Below are 27,581 nucleotides of genomic sequence, written 5' to 3'. Positions count from 1 at the left end.
AAAAAATGGCCACGGCCGCAGCAATGCACACACATTTTAATGTAAGCTATTTTCAATGGCTCATTTCAATACCTCAAGTACTTCCTGCTAATAAAACAGCCCAATAAACCTTTATAGGACAGATTAATTCACAGAAGCATAATATATTACTAAGGGCAAAGTAACTTACCGATCACTTTCACAAACTGACCATTTCCTAAAACTAATTGTGCAAGTCGCTCCTTATATCATACAGTGTATGTACAATCACTAGCTAATGCAACAGCCAGCAACTTATCGAGTTCTTGGAGTTGAAGAGTGAACTTTGTGAAGCCAGTGATGTACTTTCACTTTCAGTGCTAAGAAAACTAGACCTATATTCTTCCTGTACCATTCAATATTGTACTCCAAATGAACTTTCCAGTTTTTGTCGAGGAACTGTTTGTAAAATACAGACATTTCTTTTGCTGATAATGTTCTCTTCTCCTTTCCAGGTGAATCTGATGGAAGGTGTGAAGCGATGTACGCTTCTCGCTCCTGTGACAAAAAAAAATTGTTTTCTAATCACCATCTCTAAACAATATCGATGCTCCCCACTGGCTGACTCTGTAATGCTGTAAGACAGCACCTATCTGCAGAATGCTGGCATCAGACTCCTAGGTGGTGACATCCTGCAGCATGCTGGCATTCTGCAGGTAGCAGCACTTGCCGTTTTACACACATTTACAATTTCATATTTTTTTTGTGTGTGTTCAGAAGTACGGTACATTTGAATTTTTCACCAAAAGATAGTGCTGAAATGTTCGCAGGCTTTCACTACCATTGTCTGAAGTAGCTTGGCTTCTGGGTTGTAGCCGCGTCCTTGGCAAATAATTCACCGACGTTTCAGTCGACATTGCAGTTGCCATCATCAGTAGGTAACTGCTCCCTGATGATGGTGACTGCAATTTCGACCGAAATGTTGGTGAATTATTCGCCCAGGACCCAGCTACAGCCAAGAAGCCAAGCTTTTTCATAGTGCTGTAAGTTTAAGAAAAATTAATTTTTAAATTTTGTGAATCATTCTTTACCTTCCAAATTTGACTAACTTTGAAAGAAAGTAAATATTTAATTTATCGCTGAAAATCAATTTACGTGAGTATATCGTGGACAGTATTTATTAACGATTATTGAATGAGACAATCCATACACACTGTAGTTTTTCAAGAGGTTCTTCATTATAAACAATTTTGTTAAATAATTTTTATCAACAGACACACACACAGCTTTTTTAGAATATACATATTGAGCAGCAACGCCAAAGGGGTCAAAATATTTTTATATCTTTTTTATGTGTTTCTTGAGTTTTAACTAAATTTGACCTCTTAACGACTATAGCTCTTTTGTTACGTATTTTAGATTTAATCTTTTTTATTTCCATTTCATTCCTGATGCATCCTTCATCTATGCAAGACTTGAACAAGTTGAATAAATTAACCTTAATGTACAATTATATATTCCAAATCATATTTTTTATTTTTCAGGAAAAAACCTACAGTACTCTATTTTGAGGAAAAAGAAAAAAAAATAAGTATTTACTTATTAATTCACATAAAAATATCATTACAATAAGACTTAAACAACAATATTACCTTGAAAAAGCTTGTGTTGTGACCATGCCAGAACCTCTCATTCCATTCTTGGACCTCACCTCTGCGTAGACGAAATTCTTCTTCAACTTTGGATTCATTAGGCTTAATTCGAAAAATAACTGGCCTTAGATTTGAAACAGGATTCGGTGGCCCAATCATATCCCACTGGCCTACTTTTACATGTGATGTGTTTGATGATCCTTCTCGTGAGAACTGTACAAAGAACATAATTTTTTCATTAAAAATTAAAAAAAAAAAAAGCTATCTTGTAATTTCCTAGACTAACAAATAAAACAAAAATGTGACAACCTAGTTATGAAATCAAGATTTGTACATGTTTTATGAATGTTTTTCTATTGTTATCTAGTGGTATATTGTGAAAATCTAACCAGTTAATTATGTCTAACAATAGTTCAGACTATTGTTATCATACATAACTTTAGTATTTCACATGTTTTATTAAACTAGTTATTAAAGAAATTTTTAAAAATCATAATTTGCACATTTTTTATTTAATTGAAGTGTACAGTAATTTAATTTACCTGTTTTTGGTAGTTATTATGAATCTAATTCTTTTCACAAAAAAACGTGGAGTTTAATTATTTCAGTGTGGTCAGTAATAATCATTACTGGTGTTAGTAATTTTTAAATAATTATGTGGAGTCTTGTTGTGATGTTATTTTTATTGTACTTAATTTCTGTGTTTGAGTGATGTAGTGCATAATTAGTATAGGAACAAAACAGAAAATAGAAAAACCTGATTGCCTTAACGGGGTAGTATCCTTATGTAATTATTTTGCTTCCGTAACTTCATTTTTTTGCCTATTATTTTGAAAAAAATTCAAAATTTGAAAAAAATTCAAAATAAACTAGTATGATTAACTTTTAATAAATTTAATATGTATTTAATGGTTTTTGAGAACAAGGAGGCCAATTTTTATGTCAACTCTGACATTAACTAAGATCATGTAATTGTGTTGTATAACTGGAGTTTCAAACTAATTGTGTGTGTAGCCTTTGACATGTAATAATTTTTTTTTTATTGAACACAGTTTCTTGAATATAGCAGTTTTGCACTGTTTGTCATGGAAAAAAAAAAAGAATGTAAATTAAGAAATAAAAAATAAAAACATAAACCCACAGAAACCTAAAAGAGCTATGTGAAACATATAAACCCAACTATATGTATATACCTAAACATGGACAATTCAATGATGACAGCGCAAATGTACACATTCAAACTAAAACATCAGACAGCACAAAAATTCAGTGGAAAGAATTTAGTCATGAAAAAAATAATAACAGCACAGACGACTCAGTTTCAACAATAACAGAAAATGCAGGCAGACAACCAAACCTGGACAATACAACAAAAAAAACATTTCGGGAACTGGCATCTGTTCCCGTCATCAGGCGAAAACAAACTGATATCCGACACAACGTCTGTTCGACATGAAATCAAGAAGCTCACTACGATTATTTAAAATGTTTAATTGTCACGAATTTTCTTTAATTTGTGTGAATTCTATAATAAACGCCGGCCCGGCCCATTCTTGTATTAATGTAATCTCAATCCCATGTTTATGCTTTCTGTTAATTAAATCACATGTTGTAACTCTATATTATTACAACTAACAAAAAGTAAAATAACTTTGGTTTGTTGTAAAAATTTGTTGTCTGTAAAGTCGGTTTACGGACGATAGTTTAACGTGACGTCATAAAAAAACATTGATGAAATGATTGCATACTGTTATGAATAAAATTGAATCATTTTTATTGAATTATTACTATTTTGTATGGATACAAAGGAGGGGTGAAATTAAATCTACAATTTAATTGATAAATTTACATTTATTTGCACTCATTAATTCAAATATGTTTATTACTTTAACGAAGAGATTATTTTAACTATAACTTATATACATGTTTGTTATTTAACTTCTTCCAATCTGTGTTATTCTGTTAAGGATAGGACGATGATAGGAAAACTAGGAAACGAATATAAGTGTTCCATGTTTAATGTGCCTCGACGCACACGTACAATGAGCGTAACGGGACAATGTGTGTAACGGGACAATGTGCGTAATGGGACACTTTTTCGTGCGTGCAGTCAGCGTTCATTGATTTATTAGACGTCACGTCAAAAACAGAGAAACCAACGCCTAGACGAAATCATTGATTTACCTTCTGGAACTAAAAGATCCACTTGTTCCCCTCAGTCATCAGGTGAGAGTCACGAGGCGGAGCAGTAGGCTGACTCCCATACTACCCTGTAATGGCTGATACTTGGGAGGGGAGGTAGAGTATAAGCCGGCCTTCGGGTCGGAAAACACTGTCTGGCTGATAACCAGTTGCGCCGTCAGAGTTCAGGCGTGATCTCAAGTCATAAGCTGGTTTGACCATGATTCGACACACATTTTCTGTCGCACCATTACGTTATGAGCGCCAAACGATTTTTTTTCCTAACCTAACTAAAACTAAGTGTATTTTGGAGGGGTCCGGGTTAGGGAGGGACCTAGGTGCGTCTCAGGCCGAAGCCTATACGCCTAGTCATGCTGGGATTAGCCATGCAGGGAGAGGGTTGCATGCATCATGTGCTAGGAAGGGATTGGCCAGCCATGGCAGCGATTGATGCCATGACTAACTCCCCTCACTCATAAATCTAGACTATAACTAGAGGTAGGTTGGGCCCAGGTAAAACCTGCATAGACACAGGGAAAACCCTGGGCACTGTCATGCGGGGTGCAAATTTGCACGCATTAAGAGTAGGAGAATACAGGAGACAGAGGCAGGGGCGTAGCCAGGGGGGGGTTTTAGGGGTTCTAACCCCCCCCTTAGCACCAAATCTTTAATTAATTTCTTACTCATCACTCAAACAAATTTCATATTAAAATTAATAAAATTTTTACCATTACAATATTTAAATTTAAGCACCGAAAACTGCTAAAATAGCACTATTTTACACCTTAAAATCCAAATTTTTCCGGGGGAGGACCCCCGGACCCCCCGCTTTAATACGGGGGGAGGGGGGCCATGCTTCTTAACACCCCCCATACGCAAATCCTGGCTACGCCACTGGACAGAGGATGGTCTGGACGAAGAGTTGGACAGAGCAGAAAAGATTCTACTGTGCTAGGGGGTCGGGCACTTGGAATTGTGGTTCGCTTTGTATCTTATCCAGGGCTGGATTTAGTGACCAGGGACGCAAGCGCCCCTGGTGGTGAGTGGTTGCACTGACCACTCACTCCGCTGCCAGTCAGCACAAACAGGGGTTTTATATATGTTCAACCTCCTCACCCAACACAGCCAATGGCAGGTGAGGGCTCCCCTGATTGGTCCCATGGAGTAGCACACTCCAAACAGATGTTTTGACTAGCTGTTTACTAGATCCAAATACTTTTTTTTAGTTATACGTACTTCTTTAGGCACGTTAAGAAAAAATGATGAGTGAATTTTTACTATGCGTGCACACCATGCAACAAAATTTTCACAGGATAAAAAAAAATAGCTACATACAATAATAGCTACATACAATAAAAGCTACATAAAAATTAAAATTATGTAGCCTATGTGCTTTAAAACATTCTTTACTGATTGATATTGAACACTGGTTCATATAAAAAAAAAAACCTTTATTTATTGTGAATATTAGTGATAGAAATTGTATTTATAAACTTTTTCAAATGTATTTATATAAATGAGGTTGCTTGTAAGCTTCCATTGTTACAGGCAGGAAGTGTCTGTTGAAAGTTTAGTAGTCTTCTGGCTGTTTCCATGAGTGTGTTTGTGAGGTTATGTTCCTGTATGTATAATTTGGAATAAATATTCAGAAAATTAATAAAATTTCATAACAAAATATAATTTATCTATATTATGTGTTTATATTAATATTGAACTCTTAAGTATTATTTTCCAAGCGTATTTATAATATCACTCCAGTCTTTTTAAATTTAATATTGACATAGTCCAGGTGTGTGCCCATCTGAGCTTGATATACTGTACCTCTCCTTATTGCATTTTGAATGCCCTGCCAGCAACATGCATGCATGTGTGTGTGTTTCTATATTTTAAATTACACTCATAAATAAATAAAAAATTCCCATAACTAAGAATGAGCAAGTTGTTTGGATCCTTGCAGTGTCATGTCAGTGCTGGCTGGCTAGATGTAGCATAGTTGTAGAGCTTCATTTTGTTCCAGTTCTATCATTCGAATTATACAAATCTGCAAACCTCCTTACTTTGTGTCTTTTAATCACCATTCAACTGTGTGGTAAAAATTAAAATATAACAGCTTTTCCATAAATAAAAGAATAATTAAATAAATTTCAGAACGTAGTGTTTTTCAATACTACAGACATTTCTCTATTTACATTTAAAACAGTGTTTGTAAATTTCTACCAGTTTCAGAGAATTTAAAGTTTATAGGTTATATTAGGAAGCCTGTGCAGTGACATGACCTCTGTCATTGTAATTTAGCATAGTAATTTGAGAAACCTAAGATTTACACCAGTCCATTCTAAGGCCTAAACAATTCTGAACTTTACCAAAATTCGCCACTCGCTCGTGCAACTTCGGTAGCACACAAGATAAAAACAAAAAAGTGAGGAAAAGATGTTTATATCATCTTTCATAGACTTTAGTGACCGAGTAATTACAGGATTGTAGAGCTACATAAAAAATTTTTTAAATAGTGTGAATGGTTGATTATGTTAGGTTAGCTACAATAAAAATATTGTAAATGGTTAATTAGGTAAAAATAGTTAAGTTACAAATACTATAAAATAATGCAGCTATACTAACCTAACCAATTATCCACTATATCAAACTTGTTCAATGTAGCTAACCTAACCTAACCACAACTGAAATATTTACACCAAACCTTAAAACTACTCACATCTTGTAATTTTTAATTTTTATCTTAAAAAATATGGTTTTCTTAAAAATTACCATTATATTAACCAATCAGCATAAACCATCTAACCAAATACCCTGTAAATGGAATTCAAAATTCAAAATCCTTGAATGTGTTGATTTTGGGTAAAAAGAGAAAAAACAGAGGAGAAAAAAACCTGAACATGCACAAATGCAGCCTTGGAATAAACTGTTGAGAATCTTAGGTTTCTCATGTGGGTCTGTGTTTTTGTGTTTTGAAATACTACAGTCAACAGAGGTATTATATTAATAAAAATAATTAATATTACGTGTTATCGCATTTCAAAAACCGTGCGGCCGCCATAATACTTAAAAACATCCCTGTCAAGGGTTGATGCTTGGGTTTTGGTGCACAGCAGTGATGGATTTAGAAAGTCAATATAGGGTCAATCCCTGGTGCATAGTAGGGACTAACGATATTTTAAAATTCTTATTTATCCACTGTCTCACAAAATGTGTGTGTGTGTGTGTGTGTGTATATATATAGACACACACACACACACATGTTGTTAAATATGCAAAATAAATTTTTAAAGTAAAAAATGACTGCGGCCGTGTCAATACACACGTAATGTAAGCTTAGAAATTTATCAACACCGTCAATAGTCGAACAAGTAACATCTCTAGTACTGAAAAACACCATTTTTAAAATATCCACTTTCTAAATGGTACGTAAGATACATCAATTACATACTACTTATTTTTTGTAACTGGGATATTCTAAACAAATTTTCATTTATGTTATAATTGGTATTATTTCCGATAAGTCACTATTCTTCAGTAATTTCTTTTAATACACACAATTAAAAATGACATATAATACGTACGCGTCGAGTAAATGCACTTATAAGTCCTGCTTTCCTCATGTTTTCTTTTTATGCCAAAGACAACATGAAAAATGCTTTGTAAGATTGATGCAATGTTTGTTGATTTTGCAACGAACTGTGGAATTATAAAAATACTAGCGTCAAAACAGCTCTGTGGTTACAATTTAAAAAAGAAAGTAAAGAAACTAATAATAATGACACGGTCAACAAACAAAACCCCACATTATTCTGTGTCTCAGAGCGTAAAACCAGCCTTTAGACCATAGAACAAGGAGGGAAACCAAAATCAAGTGATCGTAAGATCTGCTTGACCTTGACTTGTTTCAAGTTCAAAACGAATTATATTATTTAAAATATATGGTTTCCACACGGTAAAAACAGTATGCTTCAAAATTAATATTTTATTCTAGTTTGATTTATAGATCACTAATGTAATAAGGTGTTAAGCTGTAGTGGTTAGGGACATGTTTTAAGTATTTTTATAATGAATACATGTTGAAATTTTTCCACCATCAATTATATTAAAATATTTCACTCATACTACAATAAAGACATGAAACCGAAGTGTTATTTTCGTTCGTTAATATATTTGTTAACATGGAAGCACTTAGTTTTTTGTTTCATATCTTTATAAATAAAAATTACCAACCTGAATTTGTTAACTTTTCATGGTGTGGCAACACTTTTTAAAATCACCACTTTGGTAATAATCCTAAAAATCCCCGTTTTTCTTTCATTGCCGTTTGCTGTTGTATTGTAGTGTACTGAAATATTAAGCTTGTGAGATTTAAGGTAGTTTTTAGGTGAATAAGATTGTAAGTGGCTAAATTTTAATTATCACTATGATGATCTTCATAATAAGGTGGATGTCAGTTATTTATTCTTTTTTGGATCAACTTTTACAATATAGTACATGGATTAAATTAGTTGCAGTTTTGAAAAAAGTTGTGAGCCCAAGTTTTCATCAAGAAGGTGGATATTTTTCCAAAGTACTTAGTGTCAATTATCATTTTACGAGGCAGTGTAATTATGAATGTGGATTTTGCTTTCACACTGCAAAGACATCGTTTGTTATGCCGTTAGAAGAAGCAAAGGAAGGCCTTCGTCTTCTTAAAGAAGAAGGTATGTTAAAAATAATACTGTTTTAAATAAGTACAATATGTTAACAAACATTTAAATATTAATGTACAAATTTTCTAATAAAAGGATGGAAATCCTGTAGTTTTCTAATTGTTGGATATTAGAATTCTTTGATGGTGTATGGGAGAAATATGCAGTTTACTTTAACATCGAAATTTATTTAATAAAATAAATTTTAAAAAATTCCTCAAATGACTAAGTTTAAAATAAAACTTCTAAAACATAGGTTTTAATCAAACGTTAAGTTTATTTATTATTATAGAGTAACAGACAGTAAATTACTTTTAAAATTCTAGGTCCCTCTTCCTCCAGATTTATGCCTAATGTTGTTATTTTATGTAACTGTGCTATAAAAGAATGCTTTTTCTTCTGTAATATCCTTAATGATTTAAAAAATAAATCAACAAAATATTACTTTTTGTAGACTTTTGTTTCTAATATTAATGACATATTTTTCTGACACTATTTTTATTTTGTTTTGAACTGGTAAAAAAGAATCACATTAAGATCAGTCCATGTGAAATCAACCAGTGGACTGCACCCTCATACAGGGGCGTGCCTAGGGGGGTGGGGGGGAGGGACGAGCGGGACCGGACCCCTCCCCCCCCCCCCCCAGGGCTAAAATATTTTAATATTAAATTCATAAAATGAAAAAAAATATTTAGTATGATATTAAAATAAATTCAATGACACAAGCATAGATGTTTCATTAAACAGTATTTTTAGATAGCCTTAATCAGCAATATTGAACACGTATTTTTCAAAATTTTCCCGGGGGAGGACCCCCGGACCCGCCTAGCTGGGGGGTATTCCATACCCCCTAGGCCCCCCGGAAAGACCCTTGCCTTCTGCCTGACTCCCCCCCCCCCCCCTCCAGAGCAAAATCCTGGGCATGCCACTGCCCTCATATATCAGAATAAGGTAGTATTTTGTGTTTTGGTGCTACTAGTTATTAATGTTAAAAATTGTATAATTTTTGCACTGTTTTGATTTTTTTAATGTATTTTGTATCTTTTCTGTATTGCTTACTGTCACTGAATTGGTACATAAAATTGTTCTAGTTTGTTTGTTTTTTCCTCTCACAATCTACTTATTGTAAACTCCCCCAAAAACAAACTGCTTAAATGTGCCACCATGAAGAAAACTATTAAAATTGTTAGTAAAGACTAAATTTTCATTTTATGTATTCAGTTTATAATTCACTAACCAGATACATACCTCAAATCACTATTGTCATTATAGCAATGTAACAGGGGCAAAACTGTTTTTTTTTTAAATCAGGAATGGAAAAAATCAACTTCTCAGGAGGCGAACCTTTCCTCCCAGACAGGGGCAGGTACCTGGGTAGTCTCGTCCAGTACTGCAAGGAGGAACTGAGACTTCCAAGCGTGTCTATCGTCAGCAATGGCAGTCTCATCCGCGAGGCTTGGTTCAAGAACTATGGTCAGTCTCTCAATTTGCACAAGGAGAATAGTAAAAAATGTTTTATTGTGACAAGGCTGGGCACAGGATAGCACATTGTGGCTTGACTGTTTGGATGTTGTTGTTCTCATGAACTAACTGTAGCTGTGTCTGTACACTGAAACTTGTTATGATACAGTTTCAATGTTGGTACACTAAATACAATTCTATATAATAAGTGGTGGTCATAGACTTTACTGGGCCCTAATGTTTTGGAGAAAGGCCTTACTGGTGAAGCCCGGGCAGTATGGAATAGACCCCAAAGAAAAGAGAGGTTCCCCCAAGGTATTAAAATTTTTGAATAAATGTTTTTAAGCCCCCTGAAACTGAAATTTTGACAATAGTTTTGCTCATTTATCTTAAGAAATTTTGATATGACAGGTATATCGGAATAAAAGGAAAGGTGCGGAGTCTTGATAATTCGTCTGGCTTGCCTTACCCAGCCCTGGAGCCAACAGGAGGAATTGAATTTGTCATTAGATTTGTTTGAAAGTGCCTTTCGATTTTGTGTTAAAACACATTCAAAGATTTTATTGCCTCATTATATTGAGGCGATTTAATGATTAGCATTTATAATCCAAGTTTAATTTATTAGGAAAGAATATCAATTCGCAAAATCACTGCCGAAAATTTAAGTTCCAGGTTGGCTTAAAATTGTGGTTTTACAGACATTATTTTTCAAATTTTCCAGGGGCTATTCCATTACTCTCCAGTAAGGCACCCACTCCAAAATATTACCAAAATATTGGGGCTTGGAAAAGTAAATGGGCTAGGGTCCCGCATAGTCTAGGGCAGTCACTGTGAACTAACATTCCTGAAATCACTCCAGGCAAATGCTGGATTCTTCCCCTTCTGGAATACTCCTTCTGTAACAGCCTCGCTGGCGACAAGACATTCTGTCCAAATCAATAAAATTCATAAGAATAGCACATGTTAGAAATAATTAAATGAATGATCTCATAATTTAAAAATTGTAGTTCATACCTTTTGAATATGAATACATTGTGTGCTTGCAGGAAAGTATCTAGACATCTTGGCTATATCCTGTGATTCATTCAATGAAGATACAAACAAAGCAATTGGTCGAGGCCAAGGGACCCGCAATCACATTGAGTCATTGATGAAGATCCGGCAATGGTGCAGCCGCTATCGAGTTGCTTTCAAGGTCAACACTGTTATCAACACGTACAACATTGACGAGGACATGATTGACCACATAATGCACTTGAATCCAATCAGATGGAAGGTAACCCTAAAAAAATTATGTTTATATGTAGTCTCTTTATTTTATCAAAATTGGGGAAATATTACATGATTGCTGCATGAGAAACTTTCACAGCCTTATTCACTTCATGTTCTATCCAAGCAAATATAGCTTAAGGTGATTAAATTTTTCATTAAAATCAACTGTGAAATAATACAGCCTATTTTGGAAAAACCAAAAATTATTTTTTAAATAGTAACCATTCAGAATGTTTACATGTTGTTTATTTTCATTATTTTGCAGATATTTGTTTTTAAATATTAATTTTAATTATTGTAATGTTTCATACTAAAGTTATCCTAGTCTTACTCAGTTAGAATTGAAAGTTTCTAGTAATAATGCAGTTTATGGAAGTGGAGAAAAGAGTCGCTTTTCAGCAGGACATCAGGCCAGACGTATACTGTGTGTGGGGTGGTTCCTATTCCCACGGGATCCCACACAGGAGTCAAGAAGATCTTGCGACGACCGCAGATCAATTAGTTGTCTTCTATATAAGTTAAATTTCAGGACGTCTACCATTTATAGTGACAGACGTAGGGTGTAACACCGGAGCCGTAGTGAACTTCCGCGTTTACAAGACTCCAGTCTGGAAGGTTCGGCCGAATCGCCGATGACATCCTACACCCTGATCCGAGATTAGTGTCTTTGCTGAGATGGCCCCAAAATTCCAGCAACCTGGAGTAGCTGTTAGCTGCTGAAGCTGAGTTCCTGATGTCTACAGTTGTAGTTTTAGCTCATTCTACATCGCTATTAGCTGACGTTCCTGTATGCTATGCTGCTCACCTGGAGTTCCTGTCAACGAAGATTTCACAGCTCCTATCAAACCCTGAGTATTTTGCAGCACTTTAGTGTGGTGGAAGTGTATTTGAGTGTTGATACATATAATCCAGAAATTCACACTTAAATCTTGAAGTATTTATAAACATTCAAGGGTAGCTCACTTAAATACTATATTTTACATGTAGTGAAACTTTAGTTATTTGCATAAAATAATATAAACGTATTGCTACTTAAACTGAATAATTTTATTAATGCAAGAAACTATAATATGTTGTGTCCTCTTTGATATTTTAAAAGTAATTTTTTTTCTAATGAAATATGATGATGATGATGATGATGATGATGATGATGATGATGATGATAGTTATTATTTTTAACATTTACTTCATTATTTACTAAACTCATAATACATTTTAATGTGATTTTGATTTCCTGGGTTCGTATGTGTTCATTATGTAATATTGCAATTAACACTACATAACACATAAGTTATATTCTGTGGGCTGGTATAGATTTTGCATGTAGCATGGGCTTTGCCACCACCAGCCATGTACAATATTTACTATGCTGAATGCATAAGTACGCACATGTAAATTTAAAGAAACACTTCATAAACACGCTCTTGAAAACAACACAATTTTTTTGCTAATATGTACGATTATACTTTTATTGTATACTCAGACCATCAATGACCACTGTCAATGAAAGACATTCTCAAAATCCACAGTTACAGTTCAAAAATAGAATTAATGAATAACAATGACCCACGTATCATGTAACGAGCAGTGCTGGCAGGGAGACTGGCTGCTAGTGAGTGTGTTGGGCTACACATTAGTAGAACGTGACTTCACTACCAGATAGCTGGTAAGGTAGATGGCTGACACACAATTACCATCATGTGGTTACCTCGGGCAGCCAACATGCACAGGATAGTTGTGAATACCAACAGTCGATACACAGAATTCTATCATTTTCTAAAAAAATTAACTTCACCAAAAATGTGAAATTCGGAACTCTCGCATCCAGCAATTGCAAAGTCCAGTGTGCTTAGTTTGTTTGTAAATCGCCAACTGCACTCTTTCACTGGCTAATTAGGCTCTAATCTGAGTCCACCAGCTGCCAGCATTGCTCATTGTTGGAGACCAGGAAAATTTGTGGTGTCAATGATCTTCAGGCTCGACTCGACAATGCTGTGCGCGTAATCCTCGAGTGAAGATAGCTCAACCTTGAATGATTTAAATGCCATTCGACTCTTCATTTGCTATCAGTTAGTTATCGGCTTGGGCTACTCTAGGGCATGTCAAAATAACTGTATTCCTATTGAAGACGTCACAGGAACATACATGTGCTCGGATTTTGTCTTGTTAAATGAACCTTCAAAATTTTTTTGTCTCTACTACTGAGACTGGGATTATAAAATACACAAGAAAGGCAGGAGGCAAAAATTTTCATAGTGACAATTTCAAATATCTGCATTTTATATATGTAACGCAAGCTAGTGGTGTGCAAGTATTCGAAAATAGTTAATATTCATGGTATAATTTGATTTTAAAATGAAAAGAATGTAACATGTATGAAACCAAGAAGATTAATTGCAAAAATTGGATTTCTTTTCTAAAAATAGTACATACATGATTTTTATATAACAATTAATCTGTGAAAATGATTAAAAATAATTAAAAATGCTTTTTTTTTTTTTTAAGTATTCGATTAGTTTAGTCAACACTATTTTAAAACTTAAAATTTTTCAGGTTTAAGAAAATGCAATGCCAGATTTTGTTTTTAATTTTCATGCATTTTACGCTTCTCTATTATGGCTCTCTCTCTGTGTGTGTCTGTGTATATTTTTACTATATTTTACATCAATGTTTTTCTGACTTGTGAAATAAAAAAATGTTTTACTGTATGGTTAATTTTGATTCTAAAAAATTAGATTTTCATGTTTGTTAAAAAAAAAAAAAAAAAAAAAAAAAGGATTCGCAATAGCCAAACGCAAGCATTGGCCCAGTTTCAACTTCTTGCATTTCAGCTTGAGTTTCCACCTTCTAAATTTGTAGTGAAAAGTTATTGAAGATGCAGGTTAAAGTTGTAGTGTTGGTGATCTCTTGCGACTTGCATGTGTTATGATTTTTTTTTTGCATTTGTTGTCATTGCCTCCTTGTGTTGCTTGTGAAGTTTATAAACCCAGCCTAAGGCTTGAAGTTGTGTCTCACTGACGTGTGCTGAAACTTGTCTTGTCGAAACAGGAACGGATCAAAGAGCATGTCCCGGACGCTGGGCTGGAAGGGGCGCAGGGTGGGCCAACAAATTTTTTTGTAGTCTTCAAAAAGTGTGAAAAAAAAGATTTTACTCATTATCAGTTATAAAGTTTTCAATGGGTATCTTTACAACTCAGTTTCTAGTGAGTATTTGTAGTATGCGTGCGTAGAGATTGTGCTTAGTCCAGTATTTTCAAAATGGTTAATTTGTCAATGTAACACCATTAAAACTGTATTTTTATATATACACCAGCCCCTCGAAGTAACGCTCTTTGATTAGCGCTGTTTTGAAGTAACGACGCCAATTAATTAGGGCATGATTTGAAGTAGCGCGGTCATATATTCGAAGTAGCGCTCTCTCTCGTCCACATAATTTATTTTATTTTCATACGTGCACAATGTAACAAACAAAATGCAACAAATTAAAAATAAGACGGCACTTAATCAAAAAAGATATTACCTTTTTATGTAATAGTTATTCGCTTCCATCGCATATTTTTAAAGCCTAATTATAATTGCACAGTAAATAATATTTCGTAAATACATTTTCCGACGCCTACGTGTGTGTTTAGCTAATGTTTATACATACTACGCCGTCTTGCAACTCAGTAGCAGCTCTAGTGGGAAATGCCGGAAGCTTTCGAGGCTAGTTCACATCTTGCATGAGAGGCTGCGCTCGTTTTATACCCTTATTTACGCTATTGTTTTAAGATAGCATTTTGTTAATAGAAAACGTAAAATTTCTTCTTATCTATTCTTAAACATTCAAACAGAGCTTATATATGTTAAAAATACTATTATTTTTAACTAAAAAATGTGATGTATACACGTGCTTCGTAAGGAAATATGAGGTTAGTAGGCTATGTACAGTTCAATTATGCCACGTGTGATTTAAATATAGTATTTTTTTTTTTTAGGTTATTTGAACTTTAAATGCAATTTATACATTTATATTTTTCTTAAATTGTATTTAGATGTGTTAACAGTATGTAAATACGTACATTTAAACGAAATAAATGTCATATAAGGAATAGTAAACAAACGGATTTCAGTGGCTGGAGAACCAATTATTATGAATAACATGCACTCTTATGGCAAAAACGTATTTGATTAGCGCTGTTTTGATTAGCGCTCTATTTTCCTGGAACGAATTAAAGCATTACTTCGAGGGGCTGGTGTACATATTGACGTCAGCCGGGGCTTCGCCCCACGAGCCTGATCATCCTCCGTTCCCTTTCCCAACACCTTCCCTACCCGGCATTTGTGTCGTAACGTACGTAGCCGTGTGCGCGCCACGAACTACAGCAAGAGGGCGCTTAGACGCAGTGCGCCGCACCCCTAAGTATGCTAATTAATATTGTAACCCTTTTTCTTTTATTCTTTTGCCCCAGTGTCTTGTTGCAGTGTAATCATGTGTTTCTCCAGTTTAAATATTACAATTAATTATAAAACTATAGACGTTGCCCGGGCGGACCCGAATAGGCACGGACTTGGACGAGGGTAGAAATGTTTTAGAATAATTCTTAATAACTACGTAAACATTAATGTATTTTAAATTGCCAGTAATTTTTATATAATTATTAATGTAATCTATTATTTACTTAACTTTCGCCGGGGCACGGAATCGCAGAGTGTTGTAACGGTAATTGTGTTTGGCGCGAAGGGCGCCATGTTGCCACCTGCAAACCATGATCTCATCCCAGTCTCCTTCTACAGCCGGCCGAGAGCGGACGTCTCTGTCGACACCCCGAGGACATCACCGTTGAGTCACTGAGTAATAATTCCATAGTTTAATTTATTCGAATCTCTTTCTTTCATCCTCGGGGCCTCTCTCGGTCGGAGAGACTGTTTAAATAATTAATATTAACTCCTCTGAGTTTTTAGTATCACCATCGTAATACGTAACGACTTGGGGCGGCCACGTGCGTGGTTCGCCTCTTCACCTAAGCCGATTCGTGCCTCGGGCGTTTTCTCAGTTATACCAGTGAAGGAACGTGTACGGAAATAAATCATGAGTACAATAAACCATTTAACTTTGTTACGTGTCTTTGTGTTCGGGGGACCACGTGGGACCCCAACCTGGTCGGCGGCGTGTGGGACGCCCTGAGAGCCCACTGCGTGGTAGAAGCGTGCCCGACGCTGAGAGCGGGCTTAGGTAGGGTCGAGAGCGGCACATTTAATATCTAGAGGGCCAAATATCTCGCCGCACACCGGCCACGTAACGCCCTGGGTTAGAGTCTCTCGCCGGGTCCACGTGCCCACTCACGTGGTGGCGCCCACTATTTAGTACCGATAATTTCTCCATAACACCGTACGCCCTCAATATATTATTTTTGTTTTTCCATTTACCCTTTATTGCTATAAATACTGCGGAATAAACACATACACTTAAACACTGGTAATTGTACAGGTTTTGATTAAAATTTAATTTAGAAAATATAATGAACATGGATTCAAAACAAAATCTTCCAGGTACAGGTAAGTACTAGGGTCCAGCCATGCGAAGAAAAGCCTAGTTCTGTCCTTGTGTTGAGATAATCACTTTCGTTTTAAGTGCTCCTGTGTCAATGCAGGTGTTTCAGTGCCTGCTGCTGGAAGGAGAAAATGCTGGCCCAGACGCCCTGCGCAATGCGGAGAGGTTTTACGTCACCGACAAACAGTTTGCCGATTTCCTGGATCGCCACAGAGGTGTGCCGACACTTGTTGCCGAGGATAATGTCAAGGTTAGAGCACAGACCTTTCCGCATCGGTGCACCATTTTAACATTCAACAACTTGCTGATTCTATTTAAATTCATTCCAATTAAAATATTATTTTACTCGTGTTCAAGTGGCATTTTTTCGTGATCACTGAGTTGATCTCAAAATACATACAATCTCAAAAATACATACAATACCAACCCTGGAAAGTGCTATCCTTCTAGGCTGTTATGCATACTGCATACGAAATGAGGTCACTTACATTTTTATGTAATTTGTTGGTAAATTAATGTTTTCATGTTGTAAGTTCTATATTGCATCTAAATTTTCATAGACAAGAAAATTAATAAATACCAATCCTTTAAGTTTCTGTCTCACACGCCTTACTGAATTTTTCATTTTATCGTTATTACTTTAATTTAGGGCTAAAACTAAAATTTTACATGATATTTGCCTTGAATTTAGTGTCTTCTCACAAATATTATCAACAGATATACACTAAGTGTAATACAGTAGACTCCCAATTATCCGGGTGCGGGTTATTTGGTTTGCGGGTTAACGTGTTGTATTTCACTTCAATAAACCATAAACACAAAAATTATTTTTGACTATTTGTTTCTTTGATTTTTGTGATCTATTGATGTGGCAGAGCATTTTATGCAGTTATTTTAAGACAATAAATGCTGTCAAACATAGTGCATACATAGTTGGTAATTGTTAGTATGCATCGTAAACGTTGTAAACAAGTCACACTTGTACCCGGCTAAGATGACACTGTAAATCAGAACAAAGGCAATGGAGGTGTTTTGAAGGATTTTATCAATTGACCTGAAATTAAAGTAATGATGAGAAAATGAAAAAATAAACATCGCTGTAAAACTTAATCTTTAGAAATTGTTAAGTTTATGTTAAAACAGGTTGGCCATAGTGTTTTCCCCCCAGAGTTAAAAAAAAAATGTTCCTCAAGTAATATGTAAACATTAAATCAATTTTAATGAAATTAGGTTTACAAAAAAAAATATTTTTAAGTAATTTTTGGTAATAATTCTTGAAATTTTCTACACCATTAAAATTAATTTATAATCTCTTTATAATATTGCATAGTAGGATATTCATTACGTAGAAATGTTTTTATTTTAATGTAGTTCTCAATTGTTAGTACATACATACTTACATTCTTTCTTACTTGCACTGCAAAACTTTCATGAACCAAAATATATTGTTAGTCTTTTGTTTTCTTTGATAGGCTGCTAATCTTCGTATGGCATACTAAGAAAAATTTAACATTTTTTAAGGCCTGTTATTGGTTACTAAAAGAGGAAATATGTAAAAAATAAAAATTTATAGCAAATATTGTAGTAGGACAATATTGGAAACCCACGTCTTTAAACATGGCAAATGCTGGCGACACCCGACTGCAGTGATGCGCGGCTCAGCCTGAAGAACGACTGGGAAATTCAAATTCCGTGTATTACAATAGGCAGTGTTGGCACAGATTTTCTCTCGTCGTTTGAAAACTTGTATCAATGATGTAATCCCATAATTATAACGTATTTCAAAATTTGTGACTTTTTATTTTTGTGACTATTTAAATTTATAAACTGTATTCCAGAATAGTTTTGCTATCACCAAGATTTATTTGACAAGCCCGTATGCTTGATATGTCCCCGGATGTTCATGCCACATAGATGACTTCAGCACCAACGCACCTACAGAAGTGTAACTTCAAAAACAACTTTGAACAGTTAACACAAAGTTTTCCAGCCATAAAAAATTATCACATCTGCATAAAACTTGGAAAAAAACGTACTTTCAAATTAGTCAAATAGCTAACGCTGTAGAATCAGGCCTTGCCACTAGAATGTGCTGCATAACATTTTTTTTGCAACTTTCCTAAATTGTCCTAATTCAATAATTGTTTATATCCTACACATTATTTGGGAATGTTATTATGATACTAAAATGCTATAAGAATGAACTTATTTTGAACAGGAGTGTTTTAAAAGGGTAGCAGAGTTAAAATACTTAAAAATAGTTTTCAGTCACCGTGCAACGTATGACTTCTTGTTCTAGATGCAGAACAGCTACCTCATTCTGGATGAATATGTGAGTTTAAAAATAATTTATTTTGATGTATTAAAACAATCATCGCAAATGTGATGAAAGCCTCATATAATTTGGCATAGGAAAAGTGACTTACAGTCTTTAAGTAAGTGTGATGTTATGTAATGTTACAAGCCAATAGTTAGCAGTACTACAAAGATGTACCACTGTGTATAAGAGAACAATTTGTTTGGTTGAAGTTCACAATAATGTTTTTGTGTTCTGGAGGAAACACCTGAAATTACCAGTCCAGCCTACAGAAATCAGGCTGAAAGGCTTAGATCAGCAACCTTCAGCAATTTAGCATGTATCTTGTTAGACAATGTAATAATTGAGCGTATCAATTCAGTCGTTCTTAAAAGCCTGCTGTTCAGGTAAAAATTAAAAAGTTTAAAATACATATGAACAGTTGCAACATATATTCGTAATTCACCTCAGATATTTAACACTGAAATTTATGATGCATCCTTTAAATAAATGTGCTTGGGTAATCTGAAATAATACTGTTTCAAAAACAGTAGCTTACACAACATTTTAGCTGCTTGTAGGCCAGGTAGAATCTTAGCTTCTGTTATCGATGAACAAATAAACTAGGGTATTAACATATTGTCAACGTTGGGGGTTGTTAAGAGTCAATTAAGGTTATGAGATCAAAATTGAGGATTGTGGTGTGAATGGGTGGGGGAAAACTCAAGGAAACCCACAGACTCACTGCTGTGTTTACCTCGTTTCCCATTTGCAAAAAAAAAAAAATAAATAAATAAATAAAAGGTTTGACCTTACTGGAAACTGAACCCGGATCATCTCGTAGGGAGATGAGTAATCTGACCACTGGACAAGGTTGCTCCCCTGTTTTATAGATTTAAGCCTGATTATTATGTTCACTATTCACAACCTCTGCACATTTTATGGAACCATTGGTCGTCAATGCTTCAACGGACACGTGCGTTAATTTGTGCCACGGATCATTTATCATCATCAATGGCTTCCAGGCTGCGGCCGGGTCGGCAAAGTAAAATGCTTCCATCTTCCTCTGACCCTCCCACCATTTCTCATCCTTCACTTCGGTTCCATTCTTCTCCTCTCTCATGCACTGCTTTAACTATATGCTATACCGAACTTCTGCTTGGTCTTCCTTGGGGGTCTTCTTCCTGTGTATTTCAACTCCATTTCCCTAAGCGGCCTTTCCCATGGCCATGTCATCTCGTTCTTGCTTTTTCCAAGATCTCTGCTCTTGCTTGCACCAGGGCCGGTGCAAGGTAAATTGGCGCCCTAGGCGAAAAAACTTAATAGCTTCCTCCCCCCCCCCCCCCCCCCCCCACACAAAATTTCCTTGTCACAAAATACATCACGTAAGCCTAATATTTTGTCAACAATCAAATGAAAGGAGGCTTGTTTTTTTTTTTTTACTTTTTTTACTTATTACAAATCATAAACAAGGTCACCGTGGACTTTAAATAATTACTTATACCAATATAAACATTCCAAACTGTTACAAAAATCCATTTTCATCTAGTTTCAATAATCGTTAAAAACATATTATATGAGCTGTTATGTGTCGTGCTGCGCTGCCCCCAGCTACTTGGCGTCCTAGGCGGTTGCCTAGTTCGCCTATATGGACGCGCCAGCCCTGGCTTGCACCATCCCATTCCTGATCCTGTCCCCGCGAGGGAAATAGTCATAATTCTGTCTCACAATAAAGCTTCTTTTTAACTGATCTAATTTCGTTTATCACATTTGTGTTAGACAAGTTTGAATTGGTTTATTTATGAAGTTATACCATAGTAATGATAATTTTTTAGTGTATATTTATTATTATTACATGATTCTAAATAAACTAGCTTGTTAAAATGGAGAGATTGAATCTTTTCTTACGCTAGCCATTTGGGAACACTAAAGGTTTTTTAATACTTCATAGAGGTGTAGCGTGATCTATTTAAGACAACTATAAACATGGTGGTATGGTTCTATATAAATACACATACTCAAGTGTGACTGTCGACAGATGAGGTTCCTGGACTGCCGCGAGGGGGCGAAGAAGCCCTCGCCGTCCATCCTGGACGTGGGCGTGGCCGCCGCGCTCGACCACTCGGGGTTCGACGAGGCCATGTTCCGCCGGCGCGGCGGCGTCTACAGGTGGTCCAAGGCCGACATGGACCTGCAGTGGTGAACAGCGCTTCACCGTTACGCAAACAAGACCGGCGTGCCTTCGCCGCTAATGCTTTACCACATAAATTCAAGAGTGTAATATTGTGCTGTGGTGTGACACACTTTGTAATACACGTATATTAATAATTATCTAGACTGAGGCACCAGGAGAAAATAAGCAATGCTCGCACCAGATATCATATTATTCTGTAGGATATCCAATAATTACAATGTGTGGCATGTAGAAAGAAATTTAAAAAAGAAAAATTTAAATACATTAATTAGGTAAAAATTTTTTTAAATACATTAATTACATAAAACTAGAAAATTTTTAGTCCAGGAGTAATTATCCTAAGAGAATATATAAGGATGATATAAATAATTATACAATATTTTGTAATACTTCTGAGAAAATATAAAGGTTTCATAAGTGTCTAACAATGTATGCTACACGTGCTACCTTGCAGTATGTTTTGTCTCCCACAGGTAAATATGGCGAGATCACTAAATTTAAGAATTCCCCAATATATTTAAAAGGCACTGATACCTTTGCAGAATATTACTTAACATAAAAGACAATTTCATATAAGTCCACTAAATTCTTTAAGCAGTCAAAATAAGCAATAATGTTATTTTTTTGAAACAACAATATTTGTCAACTTTTGTGTGGTTATAGTTTTGTCCAATCCAACTTAGTAGGTAGCCCTGCTTTAAGATATAATACTAATCATCGTTTTAATTTCTAAAAATATATATAAACAGGAACCAAATGTTAGCCCAAGTTGCGATGTCAGGCCTATTCTTTAATAAGTTCAAATTTTAATGAAATAGGTAGATACCCGGTAGATAACATCCATAAGCTAGCCTCTCATGAAGTTGTGTAACAAATAAGAGCAGTGCAATGGTTTAAGAGCGTAGCTCTGATGCTGCCACAAGTGGCCGTGGGTAAAAACAGTGGTTTAACATTTCTGATTAATACAAAATAATCAAAACTACTCGAGTGAGTCTAACAAAAGCGTAGTGGTGGGGCAATAGACAAGTTAAACACATGTAGTATATTCCAAAATTAATAATTTGAGATGAGCATGTGTAGAACTAAATTCTTGCAAATATTTAAAATGCTAAAACTAAAATTATACACTGTTGATACCAAAATAATTATATTCTGTACATAGTGTGTGTGTGAGTGTGTGTAAGAGAGAGAGAAAGTGTGTTTGTGTTTGTGAAGGTGGCAGATTACTAAGACTGATTTTAAGCACTATATTTTGTACTGAATGCCATTTTGTCAACATTCATACAACCAGCTACGACTCATCTAATACAGTACTTTAATAATTGAATATTTACATATCTACATACTGCTTTATTGGCAATATTGTATGTCAGGTAAATGGTGAAAGTCATGGCTTATTAAAACCAAGTGGAATAAACTAACAAATTAAATGTTTCGGTATTGAGGATTAATACCAGGTATTTTGCTGAAGGGGCATTAAATATTGTAAGTCTTTTACCTGAGAAGGTTTTAGAGTCATGGATTCTGGAAATCAGAGTGAAAGGTTGAATAGGTTAAGTACGCTACATTGATAACCATGGGCGTAGATCCCGGGGGGGCCAGGGGGGCCCGGGCCCCCCCCTTGGGGGGGCCCACTTCGTGATTTTAAAGTTAATGGTGTACTCAACATATATATCAGATTATTATTTACAACGACAGACACTTTGACATGCTTTACATTCATACCTTCGAGTTCCGTAGTTATTTTCCCTTACCCCTTCTGCGAAAGCCATGGTATGGAGTTTTCCAGTGAGAACTTTGAAACCCTTAATTCCTAGAAACCGTTCATTCAAAAGGACGAAGCTAGGGTAAGGTTCCGTTAGCATTTCCTCCCCATTTTTACCCACACTACCTTGTGCTCTGAATCGACAGTATTATAGGTTTCAGGTAGTCTGTTTTTAAAGTGGTTTTGCTCTCGTGTGCGCCAGTCTTCTGCTTTCTTGGCAAACATCAACATGGATAATTTCGTGACGCGGAAGAAACGGAAAACAGAATCTGATTCTCACCTGGTAAGCTTGATTGTTTTATAAGTAGTGACTATTATTTAGGTAAAATATTTTATTTAAGTGATTATGTAACATTATTTTTTCCAGTAAATAAACAACTTAATACTTTAACAGTAATTATAGCAGAATTTAGTTTATTTACGAACTGAAACTTATATACCATTTTCTGGAATTTTTTTAGCTCATCTCCATTCTGTAAGGCTAGCTGCTCTGTACGTTACATGTGAATTATACAGGGAATAATTTTTTTCCTCGTCAATATGGAATTTAAAATCTTTCCTCTTTAATTATCAAACGATAATTTTCACAATTCATGGCCGATAATCACTTTATAACATTTGTTATTTGATAACTGCAACACTGCACGAGTAAACAGAAGAAAGAGTGAGAAAGAAGTATTTAAACGTTACACATACGTATTTTAAGTTAATAAGGAAGCAAACGCGTCTCTTTAATAACTAATCAAGCGGCATATTTTAACTAAATAATTCACTTCCAAAACACTGATTATACTAAATATAAGCCGAGAAATGTATGTAGTTTAATTAGCTGAAGGATAATTTTCATAGTTCTATCTCCGAGATTTTTCATTTGTATCATTAAGTTTTTTTTCTTTTTTACCTGGTTGATGCCTTTACAAAATAAAATATTCTTTAAGGGTTTTAATATGATTCGATCGTTCATTTGATGTTGATCCGTTTATTAGCTTTGGCGCTTTGGGTTTTTAGGGCGCATCAAAAACTGTGAACAAAGAATTTCACGAACAGCATTTGAAACGCAGTAATTATGTGATGTGGCATAAAAAAAAACAGACAAAGTGCGAGTCTAACTCGCGCACGAAGGGTTCCATACCATTATCCATAAAAACGGCAAAAAAAAAAAAAAAATCATGTCTGTTGTATGGGAGCCCCACTTAAATATTTATTTTATTCTGTTTTAGTATTTCTTGTTATAGCGGCAACAGAAATACATCATTTGAGAATTTTTTTTCTGTTTTCACGTTTGTTGTATGGGAGCCCCCCTTAAATATTTGTTTTATTTTAATTTAATCATTTATTTTTAAATTTAAATTAGAATAAACACTTTTGGAAAATGGTAATGTATCGGTGGGGTGTTATATATTTGCATTATATTCACGTATATAATTATAATATATTTTTTTCATGGATATTTTATGTATTTAGGTTAACAAATTATTCAAACATGTTTGAGAGATCACTGCTTATAGTCATGAATTAATAATTACTAAAACATTTTGCACTGCTTTATTGTTAATATCACTTACGTAAAAAATAAAGTGTATAACATACGAGCTTATCATCCAGAGAAGACTTGTTTCGGTTGACCTCTAGCGTAAAATTCTTAAACCACAGAATTCACGGGCCCCCCCTGGAAATCCTACAGATTTGCGCCCATGTTGATAACACATAAATTACATTCTTATAAAAATTATGCATGTCATTGTGTGATGGACCTAACCTAACTAACCTTTCACTCAGTTATTATTCAACTCATTTCCTGGAAGCTGCGATTCTGCAACATTCCCAGGTAAGAAAAAAGAAACACTCGTAATATTTCAATGCTTTCATTAGCTAGCAATGTGGAATTGTTTCTATATGCCGATAAAATTTCTCTTGATAATATATCTCACTTAGTTCCAATAAGCTGGACTTTCCACATTCAACATAGGCCATCTAATGATATTTCGTGACTCAGGATTTTAAATAATGTAATAATACAAAAAAAATTGTTTTTATAGACAAAATAATATAGTTTTATAAATGTCATGTAAATATTTGTTAAACCGGAATTACAATGGCTTGCTGCTACCATTTGTCAGTCAACTAGCTCAGTGGTTTACACCTCTCTGTACGTCCATCATACTTTTCCAGTTCAATAATGCCAACTCACAAGAAAACTTAAATTTTGGAGAAAATTTCTGTTGAAAAAGTAGAATAGTTTGGTAATCATGTGACGTATGGCATGTAACAGTTTACTTCTGTTCTTCAGTCAATTTTAGTTTAAAATGTCAAACTTTAAAATGTGTTCAAATGCACGTTAAAAACACGGTATGGAAGCAGTCAGGGGAATATCCAGTTGGGGGAAGGGGGAGGAAGCAACGAGCTGTAGTTACATAAAAATTTGTAATTAATTCCCACAAACTATTGTAGGAAACATTTTTATAAATGATGTTTTTTTTTACTTTTGTTATTGTTCATTATTGTATTCCACTGTGGACCATCCTCCCTGATGAAAGAGGTTAATTCCAATAAATGCCCTTTCCCCCCCCCCCTCCTTTCAAGCATGATCTATGCCCAGGCCAGCATACTTCACTTCTAGTTAGGACAGCCTTGCAATGTCACTTCCAGGGACAAGTATATTGATTATGTACAGGAAAATTTTGGACACTGCTTAAAGCTTGGCAAGCTTTTGATGGCCAGACAAAATTTATCAGGCCTTCTGATTGGCTGCAGGTCTCATGGCTGACAAACAGAGGCAAATGACGATTGCATTGTAATTCCGGCTCTACCTTAAGTATTTTAACTATTTTGGTGTGAATTGTAAATTTCTGAGAATTATTTTTAACATCGGTACTGTACTTATTTTAAATGGTTTAAAATTTCTAAGTGATGCTTGAAGATTAATGCATGAGATTTTCCAGAGATATTTATTAAGAACTAGGGTGATATTTTTTTTTGGTATTTTATTAGATACCTTAAGATGTGCAATGAGTAGTGGCAAAATGTTTTGAAAAAATATAACTTGATATAACTGTTTTTATTTAAAGGTTTGTACAGCATAACTGTAATATTGATGTGTAAATTTCAGCATGGACAAAACAATCAAAAATGATATTGAAACTGGACAAAACAATCAAGAATGATATTGAAACTATACCAGAAATTTGTTTGGAAACTCTACTACAATTGTGATATTGAATAACTAAATCACTTCTTTTTTATTTTATTTTTTGTGTATATGTATTGCCAGTAGATAAAATTTTCTGCATGATGTTTTAAATCCATTGACTACACTTAGCTGTTAGCAATAATTAAAAAAAAGTAGAGAAATTGACCAACAAGTAGGTCTATTAAAAATGTTAGATTTTCTAAATATAACTAGACTTTAAAGAGTACCTAAGTAAATGTTATTAAATTAATTTAATCAAAATAATGGAGATTTTATACCCAAAAACTGTAAAAGTCGAAAGAAGGTACTGACTGTAGTGATGCAAGATACATAAATCAAAATAATTTGGATTTATTACTGTGTAATTTGCTGAATAGAGTTATGAATTATTTAAAGTGTTATTTTACCTGTGGATTATTGAATGTTGGTTTGTTTACATTTTTCCATAGCAATTGCCATTTTGAAAATGCTGTATGGATAATATATGGTTGTTATTCGTGTTTAAAATTAGTATATTTTTCTTATGGAATTTCCTATTATATATTCTGTAGGGATATACAAAATTATATTTTTAACAAAATGTAAAATATTTTTGTAAATGTTACAGGCCAAATTTACTCTAACCTTTTGCTTTAGTTATGATCATCTAGACTAGCCACCGTGGAAAATCCTAAGTTTTCACAGCTGTCTGTGATCATAACAAAAGTTAAAGATTTGGTTAGGTTCGGTTAGCTACATTTAAAATACAGTAAAAGCATTGTCAAAATATTTAACATTTTGCTTAAGCTATTTTCCACAATAGTACTATAATGTTTCACAACTGTGACAGTGTACCATTATTATAATGTAATGTACCACAATGCAAAGAAGAAGAAAAAATTAAGTTGCTCACAAAAAAATGGCAGGAGTTTCACACTCCCCACTTTGGAAAATCACTAAATAAAAAAAAATATTTATTTGTTTGTTTCTGTCACTTGCAGGGTTCTTGCATACAGGGAAAATTCAGGGAATTGGAAAGATTTCTTCAAAACCTGGAAAACACAGGGAGATTTACAACTTTTTTTTTACAAGGCAGTAATAGTAATTTTTCATAGAATGTAGAATATTAATGTTTTAAAATCAGTACTTTTTAATCAGAAATTTGTGACCCTTTAATAATCTTTATCTGATATTTAATATCATTTATTAAACTTAAGGATACAAACAACTGGGTATTAATTTGAAGGCCAATAAATTATTATAGTGTTTCGGCTGATCACTGCCAAAAAATATATCATTTCAAATTTCAAACAAATAAGTTTGTTTTCTTTTTCAGACTGGTGGTGTTAATAATAATGGAAATAGAATCAGTACAAACTGTATATTGGGCAGGAAGATATTTTATGGAAAAT

At 34.5% G+C, this 27,581-nt stretch overlaps 2 protein-coding genes across 3 annotated transcripts; one reads left to right on the top strand and one right to left on the bottom strand.

Annotated features, from left to right (window-relative positions):
* Positions 1-273: 273 nt before the first annotated feature.
* On the bottom strand, positions 274-7,604 carry LOC134534084 (cytochrome c oxidase assembly factor 8). Its single transcript, XM_063372114.1, has 3 exons — positions 7,370-7,604; positions 1,611-1,823; positions 274-516 (listed from the first exon to the last, which is right to left on the bottom strand). Exons 1-3 carry the CDS (start codon positions 7,406-7,408, stop codon positions 274-276), a joined length of 495 nt encoding a protein of 164 aa, XP_063228184.1. The 5' UTR covers positions 7,409-7,604.
* A 500-nt stretch (positions 7,605-8,104) lies between these two features.
* On the top strand, positions 8,105-27,388 carry LOC134534083 (S-adenosylmethionine-dependent nucleotide dehydratase RSAD2-like). 2 transcript variants are annotated; one of them, XM_063372112.1, is made up of 6 exons: positions 8,105-8,491; positions 9,791-9,952; positions 10,987-11,216; positions 16,846-16,995; positions 19,045-19,077; positions 21,080-27,388. In XM_063372112.1, exons 1-6 carry the CDS (start codon positions 8,212-8,214, stop codon positions 21,242-21,244), a joined length of 1,020 nt encoding a protein of 339 aa, XP_063228182.1. In that variant the 5' UTR covers positions 8,105-8,211; the 3' UTR covers positions 21,245-27,388. The 2 variants fall into 2 exon arrangements, with proteins under 2 accessions (XP_063228182.1, XP_063228183.1); XM_063372113.1 differs by lacking the exon at positions 9,791-9,952.
* The last annotated feature ends 193 nt before the right edge of the window (positions 27,389-27,581 follow it).

This window comes from Bacillus rossius, chromosome 7, assembly GCF_032445375.1.
Source record: "Bacillus rossius redtenbacheri isolate Brsri chromosome 7, Brsri_v3, whole genome shotgun sequence".
In the NCBI taxonomy this organism is placed as follows: Eukaryota; Metazoa; Arthropoda; class Insecta; order Phasmatodea; family Bacillidae; genus Bacillus; species Bacillus rossius.
The sequence above is the reverse complement of the archived record's forward strand: the minus strand, read 5'-3'. Positions and strand labels throughout refer to the sequence as shown.